General features: G+C 37.4%; 2 protein-coding genes and 1 non-coding gene across 3 annotated transcripts; 2 read left to right on the top strand and 1 right to left on the bottom strand.

Annotated features, from left to right (window-relative positions):
- Nucleotides 1-3,719: 3,719 nt before the first annotated feature.
- Nucleotides 3,720-7,308, top strand: LOC147847285 (calmodulin-binding receptor-like cytoplasmic kinase 2). Its single transcript, XM_087339358.1, has 5 exons — nucleotides 3,720-4,026; nucleotides 4,377-4,466; nucleotides 5,069-5,367; nucleotides 6,182-6,401; nucleotides 6,936-7,308. The coding sequence occupies exons 1-4, from the start codon at nucleotides 3,816-3,818 to the stop codon at nucleotides 6,386-6,388; spliced, it is 807 nt and encodes a 268-aa protein (XP_087195484.1). The 5' UTR covers nucleotides 3,720-3,815; the 3' UTR covers nucleotides 6,389-6,401; nucleotides 6,936-7,308.
- A 742-nt stretch (nucleotides 7,309-8,050) lies between these two features.
- TRNAW-CCA (transfer RNA tryptophan (anticodon CCA)) lies at nucleotides 8,051-8,122 on the top strand. The gene has a single exon. It is a non-coding gene; the product is annotated as a tRNA-Trp (tRNA).
- A 1,167-nt stretch (nucleotides 8,123-9,289) lies between these two features.
- On the bottom strand, nucleotides 9,290-10,475 carry LOC147847283 (uncharacterized). Its single transcript, XM_087339357.1, has 2 exons — nucleotides 10,352-10,475; nucleotides 9,290-10,251 (listed from the first exon to the last, which is right to left on the bottom strand). Exons 1-2 carry the CDS (start codon nucleotides 10,447-10,449, stop codon nucleotides 9,738-9,740), a joined length of 612 nt encoding a protein of 203 aa, XP_087195483.1. The 5' UTR covers nucleotides 10,450-10,475; the 3' UTR covers nucleotides 9,290-9,737.
- Between the last annotated feature and the right edge of the window lie 167 nt (nucleotides 10,476-10,642).

The following is a 10,642-nucleotide window of genomic DNA, read 5'->3' as shown; positions in this document are numbered from 1 at the left end:
AAGGCCAAACCCTATAAAAAGTATGATTTTGAAATTGGTATACCGTTACTTGATTAGAGAATTTATCTTCCAAGATCATATTGTAGATATTGTCATGATTCTAAAATTGGTGGTGAGATTGTGGTCGATGAGGCCAGGGCCTACAATAAGTTGCTTTTGCTCGACCTATTGTAACCCCTTCTGCTACTTGGGATCCCATTTGTGTAGCCCTTGATTGATTATAGCATGAGTAGGATTGATGAGGCTAAAGGAAATAATGATCATTCTTTGTTTATGAGGTTATGTGGCTGTGTTGTCCATCAACAACTTCTCTCTTTATCTCTTCAGCTCTAGCAAGAAAAGCCCCAAACACTGTTGGTCCTCATATTCCATTACCTTGCATAGTGGGCTGAAGTCTTGCTTAAAGAGGCAATGATCTCTCCCCCTTATTTCATAAAATATAACACAATGACAAACATAGTGCTCTTCAGATTCCACTCCATGATTACACAATTGGCAAATTCTCTAGAGGTATTAGTGCATATCTACATACCTCAATCTTTAACTGATGTGAAGAAGTTAGCCACTGCCCTATTACATTGCACAATGCATTTGATAGATGTATGTCCATATAAGAGGGCCTGATGATGAATGTATCCACTGATGTCCATATAAGATGGTCTTATAGTGGGCTGTCTTTCTACAAGGAGATGTGGGGCTGATCCATTTTATTTTGTTTTCCAAATTGGTAACATCAGTTCAGATCACTCTATTCTTTTCTACTTTGCATGCTTAGATGGGGACAATCCAAGCTATATTGGAGTCAGGATAGTGCATTTATGTTAATGCCAAGTGACTCAAATTATTGTTGTGTTTCAGGATATCAACAATGAATATCTATGTTTAGCAAGTTGTTTTGATGACACAAGTGCCAACTTTGAGTACCTTGGTTTAGGTATCTCACAAAGTTGATGGATATTGGTCACTGATCAGAATAATGCCTCCATCTTTGCTCGAATTATATCATGGGGCACTGTTGCTTTGCTCCTTATCATGCAATCATTCACATGAAAGGTCTCTAAATCTTTCCAGTTATTTGCCTTGTTAAGACTCGGTACCTAGGTTTCCACTCCATAGAGAAAACTTGGTGTGTCAAGCGTATTGAATGGCAACATTTAGTCCATGGCTCTTGGAACTGCAAATGTGCACATTGTCTTTTGAGAGCACCAAGGGCTGAATATCCATGAGAAAGTCTGACACAAGCAGCCTTCTGTAAGGAGAACCTAGGCCTTGTAAATGTTACTCCTAGGTATGTTTAGGAGCGTGTGCAGGCCACTTTTCCTCTCCCAAGAAGAATTCTCCTTCTAATCTTGTTACCCATGCTTGAGTGGGTTAAGCTCCATTACTTTAGTTTTATCCATGTTTGTCAACAAACCTATGCCCCAACAAAATACTTTTAAGGCCTTCAAATATCTTTGTAGTCCCTCTGGAGAGTCAGAAATCAGCACAATATCATTAGCATATAGTAATATTTGTATAGCTATACCCACTAAGCATGCTTCCAAACCCCCAAATTTCTTTATGATGTAATGTGATACCTCATCTCTATAGAGACTGAAGAGAATGAGTGATAGTTGGCATCCTTGTTTTATTCCACTTGTGCTAGCCACAGCCTCTCACAAACCATTGGGAGACAGCATTTTTCCTGACACAGATTCAGACAGTGCATAGATTCCCCATTGCATATCTACAGGCACACCGAGGGCTTCTGATATTGCATAAGCCGAGCGCGTGGCACAATTTTAAAGTCTTTTCGGAAATTCACAGAGCATCAATAAATCCCCTTATTATGGGCTCTACACTCCTCGATAAGGGCTCGGAGGTCAATATGTGATCCAAAGTTCAGAACCCTTTCCGAAAGCCTGCTGTCCAGCTGAATGGCAGCCATTTTTCTCTGTCCATATACTCAATTCTGACTCTAGGATCGAGCCATATAGTTTATCCAAGTTATGGCCAAACATGATTGTCCTATAGCTGCTTGGCATCATGGGATCTCCACTTTTGAGGATTGGCACAATTGTATGTTCTGTCTATCTAGTAGGGAAACCTTCACACATAGCTCTATTAAAGATGTTTGCTAGCAATGGGAGCAAAGTAAAGTGCACACCTATCAATCCATCAGGATCCTGGGCCTTCCCAAGTTGTAACTGATATATGGCATTTCTTACATTTTGTGGAGTAAAAAAGGTAGATTCATCTGGGCGTGAGCCATGTGGGTGGGGAAGTGGAGGCTGCCCTAGGATATCATATAGTACCTTTGCATATTCATGTCACTCCTGAGGTAAGGTCACTTGTGTGGTAGTTTACATGCTCTTTTACTTTCGTGTCCTAGAAACAAGCAATACAAATTATCTTGAAGTTTAGTTAAATGCAATGTCTTCTTCTTCCCCACGAAGTGTTGTAAGGTTGCTCTTGCTTGTTTGTGTATAAATACCCCGAGTTACTTTGCGTTGTGGGCATCTCCTTGTTTCACAACATTTCTCATCATACCAACTATTTTGTATGACTCTACCAAGTTTGGGAGCATTGGCCATTGTGGGGAAAGGCATTTTTGGCAGCTTTATGCAATGACTTTGATAGTCCTTGTGTAACTTATTCTAGGGGTTGAAAGGATCTAAATCTAGCATGCCATCATATACTCCACAACTATACACATCCATTGTCTCTCAAGTAAATTAGTACTTAGCCAGCTCACTCTCCTTCTTAGCATATACATTCCTTTTACATCCACCCTTCACCACAAAGCATATATATGCATGTTCTGCTGCCAAGCCAATAGGTCTACCATATATAATGAACTCTGTTATTTCAGATATAGTAGATGAAGATCCTATCAGGTAATCGTCTGTGCGTGCAGCTCCTTTTGGGTTCCGACATGTCAAAGCATCTGATCCATTATATGTTGTGACAATCCATTATATATCACAAATCCATGCGCGCTTCCCAAGGCTAGAAAGTGTTTGCCATATTTCGTTACATCACACATATTTTGGCTTTAGACCAACCGCTTCTGCCATAACTTTTCCATAACCAGCCTTGTTGGTGTCAAACATAGTTCTTTGTTCATCCTTAATCATGCATTGATGTCTTCTAATAGTGTTATGCCCCCCATAGTAGCAAATCTTATGATATCATCATATAATTGTAGATACAATGATTCTTTGTGAGGTGTGAACCTCGAGTAGGCACATGGAAAGTAGCAAATTGCAATTGTAGTTCCCCAAGGGAGAATTTGTTCTAGGACAACAACAATAATACAACTACAACAGCTCATCAACTGTGCAATCACGGCTTTCGTATGTTCCGTCACTCCTTGTGCTACAAGTCAATCAAGGACTACAGAAGAGGGATCTCAATCAAGGCACTCCGAGGTTATAATTGATCACACAATAGCAATGTGCCACACATATAGACCGTGAGCATTTGGACCATGGCCTCATTGCCCTTCTCATCGACAATAAGCCATTATCCCTCGTTTCGGATATCTCTCCATCTTGGAGGAGGTCATGCTAGAGATTCTTTTTAAAAGCAGAAGTTTTAGTCTAAGTTTAGAATCTTAAGTTCTGGAATATCTAGATTCTTTAGTACCCCATGTTTAGATATATTTATTTTGGTTTGTTCCCAAAGAGGACAATAGGTTTTAAGTTGCATCTCTTGTTTGGCCTTATAGGCAACTTAGCCTCTTAAAAGACATTAATAAAGCTTTCTTATTTCTAGCATTGCCAATTTCCTTTAGTGTGTTGGAGTTTAGAATCCATTCAGTACATTTGCACAGCATGCACTTTCTAATGCATAGTGATTGGATAAGTTTGGTGCAGGATTTGATTGAAGCACGAATGACCGCACAATTCCAAAGCGAAGTTAACATTATGGCGAAAATAGATCATCTATGCCTTGTGAAATTGATTGGCTACATAGAGGAAGGCAATGAACTGATTCTAGTGGAAGAGTATGTGCCAAATGGAAATCTTCGGCAACATCTTGATTGTGAGTGCTGTATGTTGTGCTTTAATGAGTGCCCTTTTTATCAGGTATTTCTAATCGATTATATTTTTGTTAAGAGTTACAATTTTCCTGATAACCCACATCGATTTTCAATTGTATGTTCATGTTCTTTTCCTTTTGATTCAGTACTGCTAGAAACTCAACTTTTCGTTCTTTCATACCCATACACCAGTAACTAGGCTGTAGATTCTTGGTCATCAGTGATGCAAATATGTGTTTATGTTTGTTTACTTTCTTCTTATGGGTGTTTTTACATGCTCACACTAATCGTTTATGCTTATTAAGATATGCATTAAGTAGTTGTATTTTAATTGTCCTGTTTCTGGATGTAGGTGAATTTGGGGTGGTTTTGGATTTGTTTACTCGCTTGGATATTGCAATTGATGTTTCCCATGCTCTGACATACCTCCACGTTTATGCAGGTTGGTGTTTGATTGCATGATAAGCTAATTCATCTCAATTAAATAACTTTTGGAGTTTTCTGAGCCTATAAAGGCACTCATCTAGACTCTTGCAACAAAATGCTACACCTGATTTCTTGAAAAATGCATTTTCTATCAAATGAACAACGTATACAAGAGGTTGTATCATATTGAGGGAAAAACTAGTATGACTGCATTCATAGAATTTGGAATTGCAGTGAAGGCATCAAATGGCCCAAATTTTGCTAGCTTTTGTGAATGGATATCATATAACCAGATAGCATTATGATTTATACATTAGTAGCAATGCTTTTGCATCCCTTAGAGTGTGTGAACTAGACTTCCTTCGAATAAAGTATCTTCAAATCCTAATTTAATGGGGATGTGTGAAATCTGTATATGGCAGTCAAATACTTTTAAAGATTTTTTAGCGAAAACAACCTAATGATTAGCTTATTTGATAGAATGGCCGTTGTTTTTAAAAAATTACAATAATGCCCCTTTGTAGTAGTACATTTTCGAGAATCAAGGGGTATTTTGATCTTTTTGACTATTTATGTCGTTGTCTGATCATCTTATCTATTTTTCTCCTTTTTGGACAGAACAACCAATCATCCACAGAGATATTAAATCCTCAAATATACTTTTAGCGGATAATCTTCGGGCAAAAGTATCAGATTTTGGATTCTCTAGAGCTGGTTCTCTAGACCCTGAGTCCACACATGTTGTTACACAAGTGAAAGGAACACCTGGGTATTTAGATCCAGAATACTTCAGAACCTACAAACTGACTCCCAAATCAGATGTATTTGCTTTTGGCGTACTACTGGTTGAGCTATTGACTGGAAGAAAGCCGATTGAACACAATAAGGTTACTGATGAAAAGATTACCGTACGATGGGTTAGTTCTCTATATTCTCAAGTTAAATAGCATTGTTGTGTATTTAAGTCTATTTTTGCACTATGGTAGAGGGGGAAAATGTAATCAATCCAACCATAGTTGGTTGTATTTCAAAATAAACCATTCACTTAGGTTTTTGAAGAAACGGCATTTCCTTCTTTTCTTGGGTTTGTCTTGAACCAGGCGAAAGAAAGAAAGGATGAACTTCAAAGAAAGACATTAATGCCTCTATGGCCAATGAAACCCGGCAATGATTAACAGCTTATACTGATTTTTCATCTTGAAGATCAATGCAAGAAAATGTAATGTCCAATGTTCAATTGTGAGTGATAGATAATGTCTAAGAAGAAAAGAGAGATGAGAGATAGTACAAATACTCATTACTGGTGTTGGGGAAATGTTGGGCACCAAAAAGTTTTCTTGTACATGAAGGAGCTCACAGAAGCAATACATTTTTTTTCACCAGTGTGAAAAGAGCGTAAGTTGAGATCCAAAGTCATGCAATGTCTACTGCCATAGTATGGAAATAACCTAAGTTGGCATCCAAAGTGATACAATTTCATCCACCATTAAGTGGAAAGGGCCTAATTTCATCGGCCATAGTATGGAAAGGGTCTAGATTGACAACTGAAGTGATGTAATTGCGTCTGTCGTAGTATAGCCTAAATTGACATCCAAAGTTATGCAATTTCATCTGTTATGTGGAAGGAGCCTCAGGCTACATCCAAAGTATATGCATTTTTGTCTGCCATAGTCTGGAAAGAGCTTAAGTTGACATATCTGATGGGTTTATCGACATATCTGTTTTATGCAGGCATATATGAAGTTCCAGGAGGGTGACATTGCGAGTCTTTTGGACCCTCGATTGGAACAATCTGAAGTGAATCTAACTGTGGCTGAAAGGATATTTCAGTTGGCATTTAAATGCTCTGCACCAACGAAACATGATCGACCACATATGAAGGAAGCAGCAGAGTACCTTTGGAGGGTTCGAAAAGACTTCAAAATCCCTATTCATTAAATAACATCAATCGGTTAGTGTGAGTTTCGTTATGCAAAAACATGATTATTTTTGGAAAGGCAGTCTTTTTGTCAGCTTTTTTTGCTGGTAATCGTCCATTGAATTTCAACATATAAGCTCCTAGGATAGATTATGTGCATTTTCATTTTGACTTATGCTCTTAAATATTCTTTCACGTTTCTTTAGATTACCAGTCTCTAGTTATATATGATAGTGATAATTTTAGACGAAAAACATATAGAGAAAAGACGACCAAAACCAAATATGTTTTTGTATGTAAATCAAAATTATTGTACTCATTTTAAAGGACATGTTTTCTTTTGTGTTTCTAGTTTCATTAATTGTTGTAGGCCGTTGTGTAATTAATGATAATCTAAGACAGTTCAAACTTTATTATCTAAACAATCAACTATGTCTATAGTGGGTGTTAAGAGATACTATTGTAGGTAATCTTAAGGTAATATATCTGTAGACTATGCACATTCAAAGTAATCTTATCCAAATGTTTGAATAAGCTATATATTTTTTGTTTTATATTTCTGTGCAGGAGACCAAGTCTACACTCATCAAGATCAAAGACGGAAACTTACGGGACAATAAACCTAACAATATTTGGGTAATGGTTTATGCAGCGGATAGGATATACATATGAATAACAGGTGCCGCAAGAAAGATTGGAGTTGTTTTGATATATTACCATTATTTTGGATTGGAAACTGACATGATAGCTGGTCCAAATGTATTATGCCATGATTGTGGTTTAATGATGCAAACTGATATGGATTGGACAGGAACCCTGGTGAAATCTTTTCGTTTTGATTTATTACATTGATTATTAAACAATAATTCAAAGCATGTGTCACCATGATTGTAATTTCACACACGAATATGAATTGATTAAGATATTCTTATTTTATAAATCTGGATCATTATACAACGTATCATTTTCTGGAGCATTAGATCATTTGGCTCATTGTATTGAAGTAGTGCTATTCCAGAGTTAGTTTAGTTTCAAATTTTAGGGACAAAATTGAGCTGTGAATTTTAAGAAATGTAGGCTATGTTTGTGAGAGAGCATCGTGCTCCTGCTCATGCATGTATTTCAATGGTTGTGGATTGCAAGAAACATCAAATAGCTACCACAGAGGGAACTAAATGGATGGAATTGTATTTCTATATTGGCTCTCCAATCCTTGGAACTTGATGTAAATTTGCCAACAGAAATTTGAAATTTTGGGCATAAAAATTGATGATGCGCTAACTATAAATCCTGACAATTATGATGAAACTTTCGTGAAATGCTCCCTCATGTGGGAATTGCCCTCATTTTTCAATTTTTAAAGTTGATATTAGCCAATGGGACACCGCTTATGCTTTACTTTTTACTGCATGGATGGGGACGTATGTTGGCCATTGAAATTGGAAGTCTTTTTTGTAGAGAAACGTATCAAAGTAATTCTAGTGGAATTAGGAAAGGAATGTCCGTGTTTTCGTTTATTTATTTATAGTTAGTAGAAATATAGCACATTGTCACCCATCCTGCACATCAATTTTCATGATGCGTAGATGGTTTTATGTTTTATAATTTACTTTTTCGTTTATTGCGTATAGTAATATTTTGATTAGTATATTATACTCTAAAGATGTTCAATTATATCAAGTGGATCCGTGGCGCAATGGTAGCGCGTCTGACTCCAGATCAGAAGGTTGCGTGTTCGATTCACGTCGGGTTCAGAATCTATGAATTCAATTTTTTTTTGTTTTTTTTAACAGACTTTCAATGTCTTAAAGTCAACTAAATCTGATCTAATTTTCTAAATTTTGCTGTTGCTTACTTTGTTGATCAAACCTGTTATATATATTCCTTTAATTATCTGCATCTCTCTATCATCTCTACCTAAGGTTTCAGCTCATCGCTCGTTATTCTGCTATCCAACAAATGGATTCCATGAGGTAATAAAAGATATTTCAATAAGTTCCAAAAAGGTGTTGATTTACTGAGCCCCTCTCCTCCTTTTCCTTCCCATTTTATCAGAATGTGGCGAACTATGATTAACTTAGTTGTAACCTCTGGAAACAACATAATTGCACATCGGATCGCCCATGATCCATCCTTTTGTTCTTTCTTGCCATGCCCAAAAGGAAAGCATCAGTCGAGCAATGGATATGACCAGCATATATGATCCACAGCCCGGCATTCTCATGACTGCGTGAGGATCAACGTGTACTGCAAGTTTGTTGTATGCTCAATATTAGCAAAGCACATGGTGCCCCCAATCTTCAATCTTGGACAAAGTTTACAATATGGTGTCTGTGATAGAGAGTGACAGGAAACATTTGTTCACATCATGGCAATGCACGTGCATCTTGTTACTTAATATCCCGGTGGCCAAAAGGAAGATTATAATTCAATGGGATGTTTAGCAATTCTCTCAACCATTGATTTTGATTGTGTGCCTTGACATGCCCATTGTACTGCTTAGGACTCTTTCCCTCCCTAATCTTCTGCTTGACAAAAGTGGGTGCATCCAATAATTGCACAAGATGTTCCCACAATTAATTCAGATGAACCATTGTGGATTGGCACTCGGGGGAACAAATACATGCCTCGGGGTGAAGAAGACAAATGGTGTTTCACATAGGTTGATTGATGAGGACTACTAGATGCTTGAAAAGGTATCAAAAGAATATAAAGCTCGACTGTGGTGGTGGAGCATTACTTGTTAATTTTGCATGCACGTTCCCCGCCTTTCTTGTTAACTTTGTGTGCAAGCTGATCACTGTTGGTTTACAACAAAGATACCGCAGTATCTTATATTTTGGTAGCCTTACCAGGTTTTTAAACTAAAAATGCAAAATAATACATCTATGAGAGAGAAAGAAAAAAGAAATTCATATTCATGAGAGAGAATGAATGTGACTATCTCTTCTTCTTGTAAAATCATTATTCTCATATTACAAAGGATCGTAATCATTACATGATAATTCAGCACTTCTGGATCAACTTGCCAGGTTTGAATATTCTAGGATTTGTTCTTTTATCTTGTCTATAGTGAATGTTACAATACAACCTGTGCATTAACACAGAAGATCTCACATGTCATTAATGGATTCAATATACAATCTGCACTAGAAAAAATACATGGGGATTTTGCTCGCCATTCAGGGTGTATTCTCCTTCCAGTCATTGATTGTCAAAGAAGCAGAGGAGACATTCGGTGTCATTCAACTGTAAACACCGGTAGTAATATTTCCACTTCCCGAAATGTTGATCTTATACACTTTCAACTATGTATACAGTTGTTGTAGGAGCAATATGATGAAGCCAATCTTACTCAAAATCAGTCTTTCACGAATAAAAATCATGGCTATTCGCACGGTTTATTGGTCTCAAGCCTATTGAACATGGCCGATTACTGTATCTTTGGCTGTGAACATGAGGTGATCTCTCAAGCAACTCATGTGTTAGTCGTTCATCCATATTTTCAAGAGCTCCTCCACTCGCCTTGCGAACATATTCCATCCGTGATTCTCTCGGTGTTGTAGCATAACAATCATAATTCCGTGACGGCATTGTTTGGTTCTTAGAAACAAATTGCCATTGAGAAGAATCTGAGTTGTTAACTGTTACATGGAAACCTGAAGAGATGTTATGTCTTCCTCCATACGATGTTTGTCGGGATCGATGGGATAGGTTGGAGTTATTTCCATGGCCACTTGATAAATCAAACCCTAAACCACCTATTGGAGGTGTTGCAAAACCAGATAGTAAACCCCCAAAAGGCTGATTTGAGGATTTTGGTGAAACAGGGGCACTAATGGATGGGAACATTCCAGATCGAGTAGCAGTGTAGGATGAATCACTGCACAAGTTAGTTAATAAAAAAGTATCATTATATTTATGCACTCGAATTTGATACTTCTAGATCTTTTATAGAAACATAACAGAAACAGCTTGATTACCTTGCATTCCATGGTCCATGACTGATATTCCTTCTGGATCCTTTTGAGCTACCCTCTGTTTCATACAGCATGCTCCTTTCTCCTACATCCTGTTCCATATCAGTGCGAAGTTAGAACACCAAAAGGGATAGAGTCATTTTTTGAAGCAATATACATAGAGAATTATTGTGCTTTATGTGCACATGCATGTAAGCCTTGAAGTAGGAGTAGATATGAAAAGGAAGGTATGGACATTTGTATTTAATTGATTATATTTGCATCAACACTACATGTCCCCCAAAGTGGAGGTCT

Source organism: Azolla caroliniana, unplaced genomic scaffold, assembly GCF_043228905.1.
Source record: "Azolla caroliniana isolate FFs.n. ecotype wild unplaced genomic scaffold, voAzoCaro1.0.p SCAF_1247, whole genome shotgun sequence".
In the NCBI taxonomy this organism is placed as follows: domain Eukaryota; kingdom Viridiplantae; phylum Streptophyta; class Polypodiopsida; order Salviniales; family Salviniaceae; genus Azolla; species Azolla caroliniana.
The sequence above is the reverse complement of the archived record's forward strand: the minus strand, read 5'-3'. Positions and strand labels throughout refer to the sequence as shown.

Bases quoted from the DNA above. Each gene is read 5' to 3' on its own strand.
- LOC147847285 (XM_087339358.1), top strand. From the start codon at position 3,816: ATGCACTTTCTAATGCATAGTGATTGGATAAGTTTGGTGCAGGATTTG. The intron at 4,027-4,376 runs GTGAGTGCTGTA...TTCTGGATGTAG, and splicing joins TCTTCGGCAACATCTTGATT to GTGAATTTGGGGTGGTTTTG. The intron at 4,467-5,068 runs GTTGGTGTTTGA...CTTTTTGGACAG, and splicing joins ATACCTCCACGTTTATGCAG to AACAACCAATCATCCACAGA.
- LOC147847283 (XM_087339357.1), bottom strand. From the start codon at position 10,449: ATGGAACAGGATGTAGGAGAAAGGAGCATGCTGTATGAAACAGAGGGT. The intron at 10,252-10,351 runs GTAATCAAGCTG...TAACTTGTGCAG, and splicing joins CATGGACCATGGAATGCAAG to TGATTCATCCTACACTGCTA.